Genomic DNA, 20,805 nt, shown 5'->3' with positions numbered 1-20,805 from the left:
ATCACACAGCTCGAAAACAATGTGCTACCAATTACATCACACACCACAACCTCCACAGTGTATTGGTGCAATGTGCACACCTGAAGTCTAACCTGAACACTAAAAATTCCTGAGCAAAGCATATTTAACTGAACAGCCCATACACCCAAGTGATTCTATTTCGGATAAACACACAAATCTAAATCAGAGTAGAGTGGAACAGTGTTACTTTTAAGATGGCAATGGAGGGCGCCTTGGTGGCTCAGGCAGTTAAGCATCTGCCTTTGGCTCAAGTCATGATCTCAGGGTCCTGGGATCAAATCCCATATTGGGCTCCTTGTCCCACATTGGGCCCCTTGTTCAGCAGGGAATCTGCTTCTCCCTCTGCCCTTACCCCCTCCAGCTTGTGTGCTTGCTCTCTATTTCTCACAAAAATAAATACAATCTTAATATTTTTTAAAAAAGATGGTAGTGGAGATGTAAGATGGACAGAGCTGAGAGATGGGAGAGCTAAAAATAATTTAGATAAGTGAGATGAAAGAAAATACGTGGTTTTGTCTGAATTGTCCTTTTAACTGTCTCTATCATCCACATGGAGCTAAAGAGATGCTGGAAGTAATCTCAGAGATCATCTATCCCTGAGCCACTAAGAAACTAGGATCTAGGGAAGTCAAATGATTTGCTCAAGAGCACACAGCGGGCGAGAATAAAAGCCATGCCTAGAACCAGCTCTTCTGCCTTCTAAAGTATTTCTTACAACTTGACATTTACTCATGATAACAGATGAGAAATATGCTAACATTTTCTAAGAGCTGAAAGGAAAGCCACAATATAAACCCAAAATATTTCAAACATAACTAAGTATAAGTAAGTTAGTCGGAAAGTAGGAAAAATCCTTTAGCAATTTAGTTACGATGTTCTATAGTAACATAAAAGGCAGATAAAGGAGTAAGGTGGCAAGAGCTGCTGGGAAAAAAGAAATCTTCCTGCCCACCTCTAAAACAAACAACCACAAGAGTATTTGAGATTGTTAACATTTTTGTATTCTTTTGACAGGGGGCCCCAGTGTGATCAGAAGAAATGGACAAAATGAATTCTGAAGGATTTGAGAAAAAGTCAGAAGGTAATCCATCTCATGAATTAAGAAAAATAAGTCCTCATAAAGAGGAGGGCCAAGGGAAAAAGGAAAAAGACAAAATGTAAGCCTCTTCCCCAAGAATGAAGAAATCAGAGAACTGAGATGAAGTTAAGGAGGACTGGAGGTGTGGAGGGGGGTGTGTGTATCTGTCTGTCTGTGTCTGTGTTTGGGGGCTCTTCCAGTTCTTCTTAGTTCCTGGTTAATTAAGCAACTAAAAAAAGAATTCAACTTTACTCATGCTTCTGTGTGCTAAGCTCATTCCTAAATTTAATAATTAGATATGGGCAAGAGGTGCAATTCAAGTTTTGTAGTTACCTATCACTACATTGCTGTCAACTCATAAAAAAGAAAATGTGGAGAGAACACACTTTAAGTAATAGATTGTCAAAGCAATAGTTCATCAGCAGGCCCTGTCAAATCCACCTACAAAATAGATTCCTAATCTTTACACTAGTTCTCCCATCTTTCCCCTGGAGTACTGCCTCTAATCAGGGATTCTTTGCTGTTACACTCTTCTCCCACCAATCTCTGAGAAACGTAAAAGAGATAGGTCATCCTCCTTCCCAAAGCTCTCCAAAAGCTTCTCACTGTACTTGTAATAAAATCCACCTCCCCACCGTGGCCCTCAGCTCCCCATCATCCCCTATAAAAATGGTACATAAAGCCTATAAAATATGGTCCTTGCCTACCTCCCCAAATTCATCTCCCTCCAGGAACTCTGAAGATCACTATGTGACCTGGGTAACCCCACAGGCCTTCATTCTTGTCCCCGGTGATACCAAGCTCCTCCCCACTGCATCAAAGTCACAGTATATGATATCCTATTTAACAACCTTAAGGTTTGGAATGCTCTGACCCCAGATCTTTCTGTAATTGACTCTTGAATATTCAGGAGCAGTTCTAATGTTATCTTCTGGTCACCTCTAACTATCCAATTTAAAGTAACACACCATATGCACACACAAATATCACACCATCCTATCATCCTGTTTTGTCTTTATAAACATATGTCTATCCGAAATTACGTTGCTCACTGATTTATACCGTCTAACAACCTCCATCCCAAAATATACACACACAAACACACACACATGGACACATATGCAGGTAAATTCCTTGGGAGAGCAGACATTCCTTGATGAATTCTCCAAAACCTAGAACAATGCCTGGTGCTCAGCAGATACTATTTATAGAATGATAGATTCCAAATGGTTGATTCCATCTATTCCAAACTCTTCCCAAATTTTGTGTCTGCCTCGTATTTCTAGCACGTGTTTACTGTTACTTCTTTGTTCCCTTTTCTGAATTTCTTTTGATCTTCATTCTGCTCACTGCAACACAAAGCAAAACAGACTAAGGAGCATCAAAAGGACATTAATGGTGATAGAAACCTACTCAGCTAATGCTATTGGCAGTGGTGCAGAAGGGCAAGTCAGGTGCTCCTGAAGGGCAAAAGCCCCAGGATTGATCTCATCCCTTAGTGCAGCTCTAAGGACAGCATCAAAAGGAATTATGGAGGTAGCCTGTCTATGGCCTAAAAAAAAGTACCATATGTCCTATGGACACTCAGTAGTTCTTAAAACCTTTAATGTGCAGAAGATTCAGATTCAGTAGGTGTAGACATGATCTAGGAATCTGCACTTTCAACAAATGCCCCCAGGTGATTCAGATTCAAGCAGTCTTTGAAAACTTTCAGTTCTTTGGCCAAACAATAATAGCAAGGACCTGAAGGACTGTATCACCAGATAGAAGGTTTAACCAATAAAAATGATCTTTTTTTTTTTTATCTCTACCTTGAAGCTCATTCTCAAGTCAAATTCTATTTCAATATTTGCTGAGCATTACTTAAATTCATTGGTGTTTACTAATTTCTAAATGGCCTTTAGCCATTTAAAAACTATAATAATAGCTACTATTATGGGACATCTACTATGTTCCATATGCTATTAACAGTTTTTTTACACATGTTATCTTATTATCCCATTTCTGTTAAATAAGTACAGGTAACTATTAAGAAGTGACAGGTTAAAAAATGAAATACATCTATATGTTACTTAAGTTTGTGTTCTATACAGTCTACATGTCCCACTAATTATACCTTAATAGAAGAAAACCAATGGTGAAATATTGCATTACATGGTGAACTTTGACAGTATAAACACCTTAACAATGGCATGGCAACTCTGAAGAACAAATAAATGATCAAGAGTCCCTTCTAAAACAAACAATCACCGTCTTAATCAAAATCACCAAATATTAAGAACGCGTTCACTATTTACAGATCCAGCAATGATTCTTAAACTGGGCTGATAATTACGAATCACTTGGGTAGCACCTTAGGAAAAAAATTCTAGGCTTCACACTGGTTCTTCTGAATCAGAATCTCTGGGTTATGACCTCCAAATCTTTACTTTTGTAAAGTTTCCCAGGGGCTTCTGATGAGTAACTTGGGTTCAGAAGGACTGTTACCTTAACCCCAGCATTTTACAAGTGAATAAACTGAGGACCTAAAAGGGTAAGATCTGCCTAAAGACATACAACCTGTAAGTAGCACAGTAGGCTGGAAAGACAATATCCTGCCTCTACACTTAGTGCTTTTAACACCAATTCAAACTGCTGTTTTTTGGTTTGGTTTGGTTTTTTTTAACCATATTTTTTTTTTCTTCACTGCTTAGGCCCTGCTCATTCCTTACTATCCTTGTGCAACTTATAACCTCACCTGCAATCTGGAAATAATAGTGCCCACCTCTTAAAAGAATTGCTATGAGGATCAAATAGTATAATATTCATTAGGTATAGAATGCCTCGCATATACTAAGCGCCCATTAGATAGATTGCACGTCCCATTAAAAAGCCATGCCGTTTTCAGCTGGAGAGGATTTATAGAACCACTCCAATTACAAAATGAACAAGAAGCCCATGTTCCACTTTGGAAGTCCAAAGATACTTTAAACTCAGGGTTAGGTGAAGGTCAAGAGCTTGCCTGTTTCTCGCACACCACTGTTTCTCATACGTTGCCTCAGAATCACCTAGTAAATCAATTTCCAGACCATAATCTGTATTTTTTTTAAAAGTCCCTCCCTACCTCCCCTCCTAACCTGGTGCTTCTTGGGCAAACCAAGGTTTGATAACCCTTAGTATACACAGTCCTTGGCCACAGCAAATGGCCTTTAGAATCCCAGCAAAACTATCGTGCTCTGTAACCGGAAGAGCAGCGTCATCACACCCTGATGCAAACAACAGCTGGGGACGGCTGTGCTGAGGAATCGTGATCACGAGGGATGGCCTCGACCCTCTCATCTCCCAAGAAACTTGGAAAATTACGAAAGTGCCGTCCAGTAATCTCCGTGCCAGACAGTGCTGCCTAGGTGGCCAGGAAGACATAAAGTTAACTCAACAGCCTCCTTCCCAAGGGTAGGGCCAGAGAAAAGCGACCCTGCTGTGCGGAACAGGACCGAACGGCGCCAGAAGGTTAACAACCCTCTTGCCCTGTTCCATGCAGTGGCCAAGACCCCACCACGCCACAGGCCAGCTGCCGGAAGTGCGTCACTCCAGTCTACTGGGGCTGCCGGGAGTTGTAGTCAACCGGCTATTTCTCTTGTGCCACAATTCACCTTTTTCAAACAAGCAAACACCTTGGAACCGCAAATAAGGGCGCTTCATAAGAAACAAATTCAATCCTTCTTTTGCCAGCTGACAAAGGAAACTCAGAGCCTCTCCGTAATATCGGACTACAAGTCCCAGCATGCTCTGTAAGACGGCCAGAGCGCCGGGCCACCGTCGTAGGTGTGGGCCACTTGAATGGAACGTTGGGCGTAATGCAAAGCCTTCCACGGTCCGCGCGGCTGGTACCTGCTCCTTGGGCGTGAGTGCAGCGTGTGGGTCGTGCGCGTGCGCGCTCGCCGGAGGCGCGGGGCGGGTGCGCCGGACCGTTGCGGGCGTGAGGCTGCTGAGGGGTGCCGCGCGCCCGAAAGACCCGTACTTGCGGGGCCTCTAGCTTCGCCCCGGGCTGCGGGCAGCCCTGGCGGCCGCCGGAGACCGCAAAGGGCGGAGGAAAGCAGGGGGCGGTGGGGGCCGGCCTCGGAACGCGGAGGAACAGCCGAGCATGCCCCGAGACAACATGGCCTCCCTGATCCAACGGATCGCCCGCCAGGCGTGCCTCACCTTCCGGGGCAGCGGGGGCCGCCGCAGCGCTTCCGACCTCGGCTCGGCACCGGGCCCCGAGGCCCCGATGCCGCAGGGCTTTCCGGAGAACCTGAGCAAGCTGAAGAACCTGCTGACCCAAGTCCGCGCCGAGGACCTGAATATCGCCCCGCGTAAGGCCACGCTGCAGCCATTACCGCCCAACCTGCCGCCGGTCACCTACATGCACATCTACGAAACCGACGGCTTCAGCCTCGGCGTGTTCCTGCTGAAGAGCGGCACGTCCATCCCATTGCACGACCACCCGGGCATGCATGGCATGCTCAAGGTGCTCTATGGCACCGTTCGCATCAGCTGCATGGACAAACTGGAGGCGGGCGGCGGACAACAGCCGCGGGCCCCGCCGCCGGAGCAGCAGTTCGAGCCGCCGCTGCAGGCCCGGGAGCGGGACGCCGTGCGGCCGGGCGTGCTGCGCTCGCGGGCCGAGTACACCGAGGCCAGCGGCCCCTGTGTCCTCACTCCGCACCAGGACAACCTGCACCAGATCGACGCTGTGGACGGACCCGCCGCCTTCCTGGACATTCTGGCCCCGCCCTATGACCCCGACGATGGCCGGGACTGCCATTATTACCGGGTGCTGGAGCCCGTCAGGGACAAGGAGGCCTCCGGCTCGGCCTGTGACCTGCCCCGAGAGGTGTGGCTCCTGGAGACCCCGCAAGCCGATGACTTCTGGTGCGAGGGGGAGCCCTATCCAGGTCCCAAAGTCTTCCCTTGAAGCCGCTCGCGCCTGGCTGCTGTGGGCAGAAGACGTGCCCTGTTCACATCTGGGCCTCGCTGCCCGCGACCCACCATAAGGGCTCTGTCCGTACCCCCAGGCCTGGGCGTTGGATCTACTGGAATAGGCTGTAGCCGCTTCCTCCGGAGCCGTGGGAAGCGCTGACGTCTGGAGTGCAGCCACGGGGCCGGGTTAGGGGGTGGGGAAGGCGGGTAGACTAGGTTGTTTCCTGGCTCTGTCACTGCCACCGGGGTTTTGATTTGGGGGAAGGGGGGGTAGGGGACTATCTGAAGCGCTTCCGTCCTAAAGCCATAATGAAAATATTTTTTTCTCTGTTCCTTATCTTATACAAAATACACTAAATGCCCCCACCCCCTTTACCCGGGTAAATAGGGTTTGTTTTCCACTTATGTCCTATGCCCTTTTACTTATTGTTATAGTTTTAACTTATTGACTGCATGATCCAGTGGTTTGAATTGTTTTTAGTTCAAGTCATTGGTAAAAACTAGGCTTAAAAAGATGAGCTACTACTTAAAATGAGCTATCCTGCCTAATTAATTCGTTGTGGAATAGATCTTTTTTCCAGAGTTGGGGCATCACCCCAATAACATAACTATGCATGTTGAGGACAAGATTTAATTTCTTTCCTCCTCTTGCCCAGTAGCCACATCTGGCTTACTCTGGCAGCATCTACTAAGAAATTCAGCACCTGTGTATCTCAGTGACAAATGGTCACTTACAGCTTCTCTTCCCCATGAGTCTCCAGATCTGTGAGTTGAACAGATTGCTTGTTGCAGATTGACCTTTAATGCAAAAACTATATTATCCTCAAATGACTTTTTTTTTTTTTTTTTGGTCTTCGTGTGCTTTAAGAAGTGATAGGGTAGTTCCATGTTTTCTAAGGAGAAGATTCAAAGGAGCTAAATCAGCATGCTTCCAAACAACCGAATGTAAAACACTCCTAGCCAGCTGTTGAAGTCCGTGCCCCTATTTACTTCCAGTATTTTCCTGCAAAAATAGAGAAAAATGTTTATGACTGTTTGAGATTCTCTCAGGAGCTCTAATGTTCCAGAAGGCTGGTGGTTCCAGCTGTATTGTTTTGGTGGCAGTGTTCTCAAAACCCCTCAGAACAGTAGAGAGCCAGTGTTTGCTTCATCCAGTGTAGTTTTCTATAGGAAGAGAGAAGGCACGGATGATCAAGGCTACAGAATAGAGAATTACTTATACTGCTGGCCATTTTAGAGCACCAAAACTTGGGACAAAGTACTTCCTAACCTCTTAAACAATTGTGCTATCTGTAACTAGTTTTATTTTTGTCCTTTTAGGAAGCTCAGCAACTTTACCTTGTTTACAAATGTATTTACACCATTTGCTTCAGGCCATGAAGCACTATTGTTTCCCTCTTTTTACTATTTATAGGATTCCTTTTTCACAACACTTTTAATAAAAACAAACTGTAGAAATAAACACGTTAAAATCTGCCCAGCTGTTGTCTAAGCCCTCTTGATTGACTTGCCCAAATGGCAATCCAGTTCTAAGGTCTGTAATAAAGGGAGATTTGCTATTGATGGAAAGTGTTGTCCCTGTAGAAAAACAGTATGTGCCCTTGCCTCTTTGTGCACACTGGGTTACTAATGGCCCAGAGTGAAGGAATATTTGTTCCCAGTTTTTTAACTAATTTGTTTTTCACAAATTCTTGATTTTTTTTTTTAACAAAAAAGGTGTTTATTCAACGCAAAATGCCACTCTGTTGTAAAACCTGAGACAGGCATAATGCCAAGCATTTCTTCCAGGATTGCTAACATTGTTTGTTGGTAGCTTCACATTCTGATGTAGTTTAATCTGCCTTGGAGGCAGTTTAAAGCACTTTTTAATGCCATTCAGTTTAAAAATAATCCTAGATATGCAAATGATCTTCTTAAAAAAATGTTCACAAAATGGGTTTTTTAATAGCACAGTAATGAAAGTGTATGGTTACTAATCACATAACCTACCAATCACATAACCTCCCTGTTCTGAATTATAGCCAAAATTTGATTAACTTATAAAGATTGTTGATAGTGATATGTATGCTATATAATACAACCTGGCATACATTAAACCAACAAGAACTCATTCTTCCAGTAGGACAGTAATAAAGGAGGAATTGTTTTTTCAAACTGAAGTTCTCAAATAACAGTTGAATTTTTAAAAAAAAGAAAAAAAAACTAAGGTGCTTTTCAAAAGAATAACTGAAATTCTTGCAGGCCAAAATAGCAATATATCTAATTTATTTCGATAACAGTGAAACTTTCAGTTCATTAATAAATTCTGAGGAAATTAGTGGTGAAAACTGAACTTGTTTCAGGGAGCCACTAAGGAAAGAATATTCTTAATACAAATAGAAAATGTGGTGCAGCAAAGCTGGTACCTCTGCATAAACTGTTGGTCATGACTGACTTGATGTGCTGCTGTTGTATTTCCATATATTCCTGCAATATATAGACTGTATTTTAGTAACAGCTGTGAGAAAAATTTGTCTTCCTCTACACAGACTAATGAGCACAATGATACTAAATCATTTTTCTGTTGAATAACAAATGCAATAATTGCCTCTCATGAATGAGATGTCTGTCTCAATACTTCTAAAGCTTTTGTATTCTCTGGTTATATCAAAAGCCAGTTATATTAATGGAGACTATTGTGTACCTACCTATTTTACGAGAATTGATTTTTTACGAAGCTTGATTTGCATGGGTTGAGTTTACACTAACTGCTGTTTATTAATGAAAATCAGGGGCCCGTTTTAAAGAAATACTTGTCAACAGGAGTGGATTCTCTGAACTTTTAAGACTAATAGTCCTTAAGTCCTTCCAAAATCCACACTTTTTATTCCCCCTTTTGCATTGTCCCCTCGTAGGTGCCTCAGCCTTGGCATCTCAAGAAGGCTGTTACTGCTCGTCTAATCCCAATGACTGTATCTTGTGCCCTAGCTGCACTGCTCAGCAAAAAAGCAGTAGGTCTGTAATTCAGGATTCAGGCCACTACCATTCAATTCTAAACTGAGGGCAGTGCCACTTCTGTAACCCTCCTAGTCTGAATTCTGAACTCCAAGTTAAAACAAGTCAACCACTGATCATTTCAGTGTAATGAAGCTTCTACTGTCAAGGAAATCGTTTGTTAAGCCCCATATACAACATACTGAATTTTCAGATCCAGAGATGTTTATGTTTCTGGATTAAAATCAGTGTACTTATGGAAAATAAAAGCATGTTTGAAATTATTTAGATTATTTGATTATTGCAAAATGGAGAAGAAAAATACTATGATGTCTACATTTTAATTACTGTTAAAGATTTAGTCTATACAGTAGGATTATATTGTACTGAAAACAGGTGGCTTTCTGCAGATTCTAAAACCCAAGTAATAATATGAACTTAGTCTATTTCCTTGAGAGTGAGTTTTGAAACAATCTGAAAACGTATCTGAAGCTGTCTAATGTTATTTTGCTACAACAGATAATAGTTCCTTTTATATTTAAGCTAAGGGAAATAAACTAGTGCCAGAAAACAAAAATACTTTTATCCGTGAAGGAAAGACTCTTTGGACTTAAATTTATTTCTTATCTTTACTTTTTCTGTAAAGTTTAATTGCCATTTGGATTGGCAGCATCTTAAGTAATTGATGCTGACCATTCATTCCCACCAAATATATATACATAGATGTGTGTGTGTGTGTGTGTGTGCGTGTGTGTGTGTGTGTAGAACAGTTAAAATATCACTACAGCCACTTTTAATATATATCAAGCAGTTTGGCTTAATTTCATTAGTGGTTGGTATTTAAATACACTGATTTATGAATAATTGAAGACCTGATTTAGGTTTAAGAGACCTATTTTTGATATGCAGTGAACCACAGCAAATGCATTATGATCTTTAAGCAATTATTCTCCAGAAGTTTGTGTGTGTTTTTTTTAAGATTTTATTAATTTGAGAGAGAGCATGAGCAGGTGAGAAGCAGCCACCCAGGTACCCCCAAGAAGTTTATTTTTAATAAGAATGCCCAGTAACAGCTGTACTATCAGAAATATTCAATAAAGCATATCGATTGTAAGAAGGAACAGGCTGAGCTTTATATGCTTTATTTCTTGAGCAAAGTAAAAAATGAGACACCTGTATGACAATACCCTCAATGTTTCAACATTGTTTTTAGATTAAAAATTGATCTGACATGTTAAAATCACGTAAAAGTGACCAAGTTGTCTGAAAAAACACCAAGATGTGTTCCTTATGGTATGTTATGCCACTTCAAGCCCACATCAAGGTGAAAATGATTAACCAATTTGACAATCATCAAAATATTTAATCTTACTCTTTTAAAAATGACTTCTAGGACACCTGGGTGGCTCAGTCAGTTAAGTGTCTGCCTTCAGGTCATGATCCCTGGACTGGGTCCTCGGTCCCAGAATTGAGTCCTGCATCAGGCTCCCTGCTCATCCGGAAGCCTGCTTCTCCCTCTCCCTCTGCCTGCCACTCTGCCTACATGTGATCTCTTCTCTCTCAAAAATAAATAGATAAAATTTAAAAAAACAAAACTAAACTAAACTTTTTTTGTCCTGCTTTGTAAAAAGTTGAAGTTTTGGTAGGAAGGAAGTATTCATTAAAAACATAATTAGGGGTCACCTGGGTGGCTCAGTGGGTTAAAGCCTCTGCCTTCGGCACAGGTCATGATCCCAGGGTCCTGGGATCCAGCCCCGCATCGGGCTCTCTGCTCAGCAGGGAGCCTGTTTCCTCCTCTCTCTCTGCCTGCCTCTCTGCCTACTTGTGATTTCTGTCTGTCAAATAAATAAAATCTTAAAAAAAAAACATAATTATCAAAATGTGGCATTGTTTTATACATATTTTAACAAAATTAGCCAAGCAAGGATGATAATATGCTGATAAACTAGGAAATATAAATCTAATGGAGTAACACCAGTTACCAGAACAATCTGGCACTGCAGTTTAGAAATTTCTATTTCATAGTTACAGCAAGAGGTATTCTGCATCTTTGAAATACAGAAGGAGAGGAAATAAAAGGATTAATTACTTCCACAAGTTAGATCTCAAAATTCCAGTGTTCTGTAGGGCAAAAAGTAGGTGTCACTGTCTGCTGTTCTAAAATAAAGGCCTTCAGTTATCAACCACGTATGAAGGGGGCTAACAGTGGCAAAGAACAAACATACGGCAGTTTTCAGATGATATAGCTGAACAGTGGGTATTCCAACAGGTTACACATGTGTGAGGATCTAGAAGCTGCGGGTGAACTTAAATGATATTGAGGCCCAATTTTAGAGTAGATAGTTCACAGAGACCCAACCCACTTACTTCATATGACTTTTATATTTTAAAATCACTGCTAAAGGCTTGCAGTAAAATGAACCCTATAGTGTATTCTTTTGCAAACCATTAGCCAGTACCCATGGAGGCCCATATACGCCTATTTAATTTGCCTATTTAATTACCTTTTAAAGGAAGTGTCTGTCTTTGAGATTTTCTTCGGCTACTGTACACCTATCTTATCTAATGAGCTGGGTATTTTGATAGTCTCTAGACCCGCCAAACCTATGGTAGATTAGTGATCCTTCCAAATAGGGGTAATCAGGGAGAGAAGACTAGAGAGAAATGAGTCCTGGGGTAATTCCTTTGGCAACCCATTAATGCTGTCTTCAGCAGTGTCTGGGTGCATTTTTGATCTGAAGAGGCGATAGCATTTTTCAAAAAGTTTTCTGTGGTCATGAGACTAATCCTGGAACCTAAAAGTCATTTCCAGCTTGACCACGCCACCACACTTTCCACAAAGCCACATCTCGTCTGAGTTCCTGGCCTTGGTCAGGATTCTGAAAGGAGCCACAAATGTGTAGTCTCCGAGTGGGCACTTGTTTGTAAGTATTTATTTTCCGGAGCCCACTCAGGAGCCAAGAGGAGCTATAGGCTGTTATAGAGGACGGAACAATGAGTCAAAACAACGCCTCCCCACTTTTACACTAATGCATGGGGGAAATCCCCGGAACACTAGTGTTTGATTATGAATGGAGATTGCTTTGGGGGTGAGCGGGCTGGTGTTGAAAGGCCAGCAAAGAAAATTTGGAGATCCTGGCTTGGTCAAAGCACTAAAACCCACTGGATAACCATGGAATCTTTCATAAATGATTTCTGCAGCAAAGATATTGTTGAAAAGTATTTATTTACACTATAGTCATAAACCATCCATTATCTGAACTTCAGTTAGTGGTTTTTGCGTTAGAATAAATCATTTATATTTCCACAACTATTAAGAGCTAATAACCAAACAAGTCAGCTCCAGTAATATTATTTACATTCTTATCTGCAATTCGACTACAAAGGTAACACTTTTAAGTCACAAAACAGAGCATACAAAAATATACTTTCTAAAAAAAAAAAATCCAAATATTAATAGGCAGAAATATACAGCCATACTAAACCCAGGGAGTGATTTTTTTTTTCCATAGTAAGGCAACCCATTTACATGCAGACCCTGTCCACATCACACAAGGCACCGAGGACACTTCAACACGACTGCATGCATCCTAGTTTCAGAGAATATATGTACATCCCCCTTTAAATAAGTTAACCTCTGACTCATTGCGAGAGATCATAAATGCTTTACTTTTTTTCCCAAAGGTTCAGAACTTGGAGAACAGTGCACATCAAAAATACACAAAATCTGAGTGGATATACACTGAAAAAATAGTCTCTCCATTTCTCAAACAACTCAAAAAGGAGCAGATATTGCTATGTCCCTCCCATCACATTGCACTTCCGTTCTCTGAGTTTATAATACATACTGCTTAAAGGGGTGGAACGACTAGATAAGCTTTGATTCACTGTTCTAGGGCCACAGAATGCAGCATAAAGGCCATGCTTCATTCACTGTACAGAATCCCCAAATCAGTCCCAAGCCATAAAGTGCACATCAGCTTTCCTTCTTTCTGCTGCCCCCACCTGAAGGGAGCAGCATCTCCCAACCTACTGTAGAAAAAGTCTCCAATTGGGACATCCAGAGTCAAAAAACCTGTAATGGGACAAAATATGAAAGAGCGGGGGAAGCAAAACCTAGTCAAACAACCCTTTAAAGCAGGGTCAGGCCTCAGCCCTCTAGGCCAGGGGCCCCCACCCGACCCCCTTCTGAGCCTCCCCACTCATTAACGTGGGGTGAGAGTCGACTCACCTAAGAGAGACTAAAGTGACCTAAGTTTCGGGAAGGACCTGCTTCTAGGTGGAAAGGGGGCAGTGCTGGGCTCCACCAAGGCCCTTGGCCCACGGAGGGGAGAGAGGGGCAGGACAGGGTTGGTAGTGTTTGTTGTGCAGCTCGAGTGGACCAGGGGACGAAGGGCCTCCGGGGCCTCAGGGAGCTGGTGTGTCAGCCTGAGTCTCATCTCAAGGTGTTCGGGTCCGAGAGGAGCAAGGGGCCAGAGATCCTCCACCGAGCGTGCCGCTGGTGCTGCCGCACAGGGGCCCCCCAGCCTGCGCGCCCCCGGGGCACGAGGCTGTGGACACAGCTGGCACGGCTGAGGAGGGGGCACTGCTTTTGCGCTCCTTCTGTCTCAGGTGGATCTTGGTGTGGCGCTTCCTCTCGTCACTCCGGGCAAATTTGCGGCCGCAGTAGTCACAGGCGAAGGGCTTCTCGCCCGTGTGGGTGCGGATGTGGGTAGTGAGGTGGTCACTGCGGCTGAAGTTGCGCATGCAAATCCGACACTGGAAGGGCTTGTGTCCCGTGTGGATTCGGATGTGTCGGGTCAGCTCGTCAGAGCGGGAGAAGCGGCGGTCACAGCCTTCTGCTGGGCACGGGTAGGGCCTCTCGTGCACTGGGGTCTTGCTAGGCCTGTTGGGGTACTTGCGAGGCCTCAGAATGGGCCGCAGCGGCAGGTGGTGGGGGTTATAAGCGGCGGCCGCAGCGGCGGCTGAGCTGCTGCCAGGCAGCCGGGGTCCCTCACTGCCTCCACTGGCCCCTGGCCCTGTGGCCCCAGAACTAGGGCCCCCTAGAGTAAAGTTGCGAATGGTGGAGAGTGGAGTGAGTGGAGGAGGGACTCGCAAGGAGTCCAGAGGGCAGGGAAAGGGTTTGCGGTCTGGGCCAGCTGTACCATGTAGGTCTCTTGGACACTGTGGTTGGAAGAATCCAGGATAGTCTGGGATCATGGGAAAGAGACCGGGGTCCGTGGCTGGCTTAGGGGAGGGATAGGAAGGAGGTGGTGGGTAGGCCAGAGAGGAGGAGCTGGAGGTGGTGGCTGCTGACAGGAATGCCGAGGGGTCCTGGTAGATGTCTCCTGCACAGCCAGAATAAGGAGGTGGCGGCGGTGGAGAGTACAGTTGGTCCAGGTCAGGCTGGGTCTGAGACATGGTGCACACACCCAGGGGTCCTGTGGCCAGTGGGTTGGGGGAGGCAGAGGTGACGCTGGACGAGGCTGTGGTCGAAGCTGGGGAGGTAACCCCTTGCAGGATGCCTGCACTCACAATATTGATGATGCCTTCTGGGTAGCAGCTGGCACCAGGGTACTGGGGGTCAATGGAGAACTTGCCCATGTACGTGAAGGTCTGGTTTCTAGGTGCAGAGACGGGAGCAAAGCTGCTGGGATATGGGAGATCCAAGGACCTCTTCTCTCCGGTCATGTCAATGTTGATCATGCCATCTGGGGAGGAACAGAAACAATGGAGGTGGAGCAGTGGCAATGCAGCCTGGAATCCCTCGTTATCCCCTCTAAACAGGTCCATTCCCAAATCCCAAGATCCTAGCACAGTAGAGTTGGGGCAGAGTCCAACAGGTGGGAAAACTGCAGACCAAAGACAGTAAGGAGAGGGCAGCCCAGGATCCCGCCGGCAGCCAGTGACAGTCTGGGACTCAAACTACCTCCAGGAACGCCAGGATGAGCTACTCCCAACCCCCACACACAGCCATCTGTGGCTCTCGTCCCCAATAAAAACACCCAATAATAGCAACAACAATATCAAAAATCCCCCATCTGCCTGGAAATTCTCTCCCTCTCCTTTGTCTGGGGGTCCCACGGCTGCGGCTCCAGGGCAGACACTAACCAGGAGACTGATCCCAGCCAGTGCCGCCGGAGAGAGGGGAGCCTGAGAAAGAGATCAGTGATTTCTGGCTGCTACCCCTCCTTGGTGCCTTCCCTCCCTCCCTCTCTCGCTTCGCTACAGCTGAGGGCTGCTGGAGGGTATGGGGCGCTGCAGTGTAAGGAATCGATAGGTTTCCTTCCTTTCCCAACCTTCTCAGCCTTGCCCAACACCCGCAAGCCCCAGCCCAAGGCCAGTAGCGGAGCTTCGAGGAAGGAGCGGGGACCGTGGCGGACCACTTTCCAGTGCATCGCCAAGGAAACCAGCGGCGCCGGTGCCCCCGCGGGCCTCCTTCGGCAGCCAGGGGGCCGCTTCCCGCCGTTGCCCGCCCTCCTCCTCCTCCTTCTTCCCGCCTCGCCAACCCCCTCAACTTCGCGGGCGGCGCGCAGGTGGGGGCGCTCCTTCTGGCCGCTCCCGGAACGCGCTCGGAGATTTTTCCCGGGGTAGGTTCTGCCCGGGAGGGAGCGGCGCACGCTTTCCTCTGCCGCTTCTCCGCCGCTCGGCTTTCCAGCTCTCCTCCGGAGCCCCGAACTTTCTCGTCACTTTGTCCCTTCCCCGGGAGAGTGGAGGCCTGGGTACCGGCGGCCCACGAGCCGGCACAAGCCCGACGCCTGATCGGGCACCTCTTCTACTCTCATCCCCGCGCCCGCCGGGGGCTGGGCGCGCCGCGGCGCACGCACGCCCGCTCCCTGACGACCTGGTGCATTTGCCCGCGCGCCCAGCTCCAGCGATCGGATCCTTGCTCCCGCGGGCTTCTCCTGCACCCGGTTGGGTCAACACCGTCCACCTCGCGCCCCAACCCTCTCTTCCAAGTCCTGCACACGCACCGCACCCACCCACCACCTTCGAGCCGCGTGGGTCCCAGCCCGCAAAGGAGGCATGCGGCTTACCTCCAGCCACTCCGTTCATCTGGTCGAAGGGGCCTCCCAGTTCGGCATTAGGGAAGATGGTCACCGACGTGGCGGCGAGGTCCTCCACCGGGTAGATGTTGTCAGACAGCTGGTGCACAAAACCACTGAGAGTTACTGGGATTTTGTCTACGGCCTTGGCGGTCATCATTTGCTCCTCGCACAACCTGGAGACCCAACTCCCTCTCTACCTGGAGCGTCAGAGAAGCCGTTTTGGAGAGGGATTGGACTGAGTCTAAGTTCGTATCTCCTTTTGCCCTCCACGCTTAAAAGCAACCACAAAAAAAAAAAAAAAAATCTAACAGAAATAAAACTAGCAAACAAGTTGCTGTTTTTTCTAAGAAAGAAGAAAATGACTATTTGCCACTGACTCTCTCCCGTGCTCCGGCTGGGAAGCCAGGAGTTGCTGGTGTAGTGTTATTATAACAGTCAGTGTGTCCCCTCGCCGAGCTATTAATCAATTGCTGCTCTCTCGGTTAGACGGAAAGTGTTGCTGTAAGTATTTATGGGCAGGTCCTCAATGCCCGTGACGTCGCTGCCCATATATGGACTGAGGAACAGGGCTGGGCCAGGCGGCTTCTTGCCGTCACATGGCCGATTTGCATACGGGCTCGGCAGCGCGGGCTCCGCCGGGCTCGCGACTCCCGGCTCTCAGCGGGGAATCGCTGGGGTCTAGGGCGCGCAGCCCGAGGCCCAGTCCCCATCCAGGGCGCAGGGCCCAGCTGGGAGCGGGCGCGCCGCGAGTCTGGCTCAGGCCACCCGGGAAGAGCTTGCGGGTCCTAGCTGCGGCGAGGCCTCCCCGGGTGGGGAGGAATTCCGGTTCTCCGGGACTTTCCAAAAAAGGCGAAGATCCGGTGCCGGCGGCTCCGCCTCCCCAGCCCTTGTTTGGGAGCCATTCCGGAAAATTAAACTTCGGAAAGAAACCGAGCGGAGCCGAGACACTACAGTCAAACCCCTACTCACTTTCTTGGCAGCTCAAAACCGCAAGCAAAAGGAGGCACCGAAGAAAAAAAAAAAAAAGCTGCATGCATTCACGGAAGCTGACTGTTTTTTTCTGAATTACTTGGTGGAAAGAAGTGGCTGGTGATAAGAGTGAATGCGGTATTGCTTTTTTGGAAAGTCTGTTCTATTTATACAGGAGCGAAAACGGAACAGGTTTGGGGTTGTTTGTTTGTTTAAGTATTTCGGGCATCTTGGGGCTGGGGGGTAGACCCTAGGAGGAGCAGAATAACTGCGGCGAGCTTCGAGAGAAATCCTCAGCCGGAGACACCCCCCCCCTTCCTCTGCCCGCGCGCTCCCCGCCCCCCTTCAGCTGCTGCGCGGAGCGGGCGCCCTTCCCGGCGCGTCTGGGCGGTCGGCTGTGTGGGGGCGTCCAGATGGAGGCTTGGACACTCACCCTGCCCCGCCGCGCACACGCACACACACTCTTACACTCACACACGCTCCACTTCCGCTACACACACTCCCGCCCCCGCTGCCTTCTTCACACACCCACTCACACACCTTACGCTACACACCTCCCTGTTGACAGCGCGCCGGGGCGCCCGCCTCGCCAACAGAGCGCCGGGCCCGCCAAGCGCGCGCCGGGGGTTGCTGCACTGAGTACCTTGCCAAGACACCCCTCCTCACCTTCTCTCGCCGAACCCGCAGCCCCCGACCCCCGAACGGCTACCCTCGGCGGGTACGCCCTGTCCTCCCCGGAGCCCTACTCCACAACACGCACATTTGGAAGAATCTTGTTGCTTTGCCTCGCCAAGAGCCACCTCGGTGAGCCCAGCGAGGTCCCGAGTGACAGCCAACAGCGTCCCTAAGGCCAATTTCGAGCCGCCATCACCCCCACACGCGTTTCCCTTTTCGAGTAAAAAATAACAACGACAACAACAAAACTGTCCCGGATGGAAACCTTCCTGATTAGTTCCCAAAGCAATTTAAAAAAAAAAACTTTCCAGAGATCCATAAAGCGGTGGGTTCTGGCTCGCTGCACGCACCACTCCCGCCTCCCGTCCCACCGCCACAGCGCTCCCGGCTTGGCCCGGGCCCCGCGGGAGGCTGCCCCCAGGTGCCCAAGCCGGCCCGCCGCCGCCTGCCTGGTTCCGTTGCGCCCCAAAGCCGCCAAGACCTGGGATGGAGCGCGGGGGCAGCCTCTGGGGCCTGGCCCGGCCAGGCCCTTTCCCGCCCCCGGCCCGGGACGGCCCCAGCCTCTTGGGGGCCCGGGCGGGCGAGAACCACGACGCCACGCAGTGGAGGAAGCTAGGCGCTGCAGGCGGCTCTCCCGCCGCTCACCTGCCGCGGCCGCCGCCGCCGCCAGCCCGCTCCCACCCGGGCGGGCGCGCGGCGGTGAGGGCCCCGGGGGAGGCCGGCAGCGGCTTCTGCTCCTCCGCCCAAGCGTCGCGTCTCCCCCTGCCCGCCGCGGAATCGTCTTCTCGAGCGGCCGGCCACTTTCCTGACCAAACGCCCAGAAAAAAATTGGGAAAGTTTACCGCTCGCACTGCGCGCTCTTTTTCCAATTGGAGATAAAAATAAAAGGGAAAGGAAGGAAATCATAGCGACGTTAGCGTCCTTGTAGATACCCCACCCTCGGTGTAAACGTGCAAAGTCCCATTTCTTATTAAAAAAAAAAAAAGAAAGAAAGAAAGAAAGAAAAGAAAGCTGCGCTCTTACCACGTGCGCCAGCCCACTCCGCCTGCGCTCCGGCCGGTCCCGCGGCCCCCGCGCTGACCACCGGCAAGACGACGCCTCGGAGGGGAGCCCGACTCGCATCTCCAGCCTTGAGTCCGAAAGAAGGCGGGGTGGGGGGGAGCCAAATTATGCAAATGTGGGTCGCGGCAGCGGGACTCGGGTTACGGCCCCCGCCGGCCTCGTAGGTGAGGCACCCACACTCACGCAGCAGGCGCGGGCGCGGCGACTGCTAGAGCTTCGCTCTTCTCCACGCACATGGGCGGGCGAGTCGCCGGGGCCGCCCCGCGGCGGGTGCTGCTGCCAACCCCGCCGGTGGCCACCCCGCGCCGCCCGGAGGGGGAGCTCCTGGACGCCCGAGTGCCGGCTGAGAAGGGCGCAAAGGGCCGGACGCAGGCTGGGGGCGGCACGGGCATAGGAGAGACTTGCGGTCCTCGCCTGTTACCCTTCCCGAAGGAGGAGGCTGAGTTTGGGAGTGAGGCCGGGAAGGGGGCCCCACCGAGGAAAGGCGGGCTTGTCTGGCCCGTCTGACAAGCGCATTAGAGTGCGCAAGTGGGAGTGACTGACCCTCAGGAATTATCCGGAGCTTTCCAACAACTCAAACCTCTCTCAAGAGCTACACCCTGTCAAGCCCGCGGTGTGCCTGGGGTGGACTGGGGCAGGGGCGACCAAGAGCAGCCGAGAGGCTCCGCCGGCTCCCGGGAAGGCACCTGGGACCATTCCTGGGAGGCCCTCCCTTGAACCTCTGCTGGAAACGGGTCAGTAGATACTTCCTGTAACCACCTTCTTCTTTTTCTTCTTTTTTAAAGAATGCTAATGGAACGAAGTCTAGGCACACATATTTCAAGCGAGCCACTCCGTGGTAAGTAGTAAGAAAGCTAAAGTGACTTGCCTAAAATCACGCAGCTGATAAGTGGTGGTGTTCAAACTTGCAGCCTGCTCTTCGGACTCCAAGTACACTGTTCTGGTCGCTACATCCTTCTCTGGGGTGGGGTGGGGTGGGGTGGGGTGGGGTGGGGGTGGGGGGGACCCAGCTCCGGAAAGGGAACAGCTCTTTGAGAGACTAGCTCGGCCCACTAGAGAAGAAACAGGTCACCTGCGCCAACTTCATCTCTTTTCTTTGGCATTTCTGAGGAGAGGAAAGCTGAGGTCAGGGCTTTCAAAGGGCAAGGGCCACAGGACCGTCATGGACGCACACCCCTCCCCAGGGTGAAGGCAGAATTTGAATCATTGGGCTCTCTAGACCTATGTTGTGGATGGAGTAAGCAGGATGGCACAAAGCCAGCATGCTAATAGGCCCTGTAATAGGAGAACTCAAGCGCACAGTATCCTTCCTGGAGGGTGTAAGTGAGGGAAGAAAGAAGTAGAGACAGAAGAAACTCCGCACGTGTTTACAGAGCCCATACAGTGCTGGGGAGGAGAGAAGCAAGGCAGGGGGTGTGTGGCAGTTGGGATGGAGATGTATCCTCTACTTTTAGGCACTTGAACTTACTCTGATCAAGAAACTGAAAGAACCAACGATTATAAATAAATTGATTCCTAAAATCACCCCTCCTCTAAAAAACTTAAAAAAAAAAAAAACCTAAACAAATAAATACCTTTCTTTAAAATACAGTTGTCAAAATGCCCAAGTAGATGGGGCACTCCAAGATGTGGCAGGGTTATTAATGCCAGATTCAGATGTGCTTTGTCCTGAATTCAGACCCAAAAAGTAAAAGGGCAAGGAGAGTAGCAGTTTGTGGGCTTGCCCCTGCAAGTGGGGGATGGGGTGGGAGGGAGGAGCAAGGTTGGCAGCCTGACATTTCAGGCTAGCCCTCAGGGTCCCCTCTGTAAGTGGCTTCCAGGTTCCCCCGCCCCGACCCGCCCCCCCATGATGTGGACTGAGAATCACAGTCAGCCATGAGGCATATCACAAATAGTGTGTTAATGTTTGCATTTTGGTTTATTAAGAAATATTTTTAACATCATTAGAGACCAATCCTATTGCAATGTCCTTTTCACTCACTCCCATTCTAATCCAACTACCAGAGTGGGAATCAAAGGGGTGTCACAATTGCTCCTAACTGCAGACACACATGAGAT

At 48.5% G+C, this 20,805-nt stretch overlaps 2 protein-coding genes across 2 annotated transcripts; one reads left to right on the top strand and one right to left on the bottom strand.

Moving 5' to 3' along the window:
- Positions 1-2,908: 2,908 nt before the first annotated feature.
- On the top strand, positions 2,909-7,516 carry ADO (2-aminoethanethiol dioxygenase). The gene has a single exon (XM_080822334.1). The coding sequence runs from the start codon at positions 5,223-5,225 to the stop codon at positions 6,033-6,035; it is 813 nt and encodes a 270-aa protein (XP_080678460.1). The 5' UTR covers positions 2,909-5,222; the 3' UTR covers positions 6,036-7,516.
- A 4,711-nt stretch (positions 7,517-12,227) lies between these two features.
- Positions 12,228-19,184, bottom strand: EGR2 (early growth response 2). The gene is made up of 3 exons (XM_080823182.1): positions 18,709-19,184; positions 16,030-16,138; positions 12,228-14,703 (listed from the first exon to the last, which is right to left on the bottom strand). Exons 1-3 carry the CDS (start codon positions 18,805-18,807, stop codon positions 13,454-13,456), a joined length of 1,458 nt encoding a protein of 485 aa, XP_080679308.1. The 5' UTR covers positions 18,808-19,184; the 3' UTR covers positions 12,228-13,453.
- Positions 19,185-20,805: the final 1,621 nt, after the last annotated feature.

Source organism: Martes martes (genome assembly GCF_963455335.1).
Source record: "Martes martes genome assembly, chromosome: 14".
NCBI classification, from domain to species: Eukaryota; Metazoa; Chordata; class Mammalia; order Carnivora; family Mustelidae; genus Martes; species Martes martes.
This window is presented reverse-complemented; position numbering and strand designations above follow the sequence as displayed.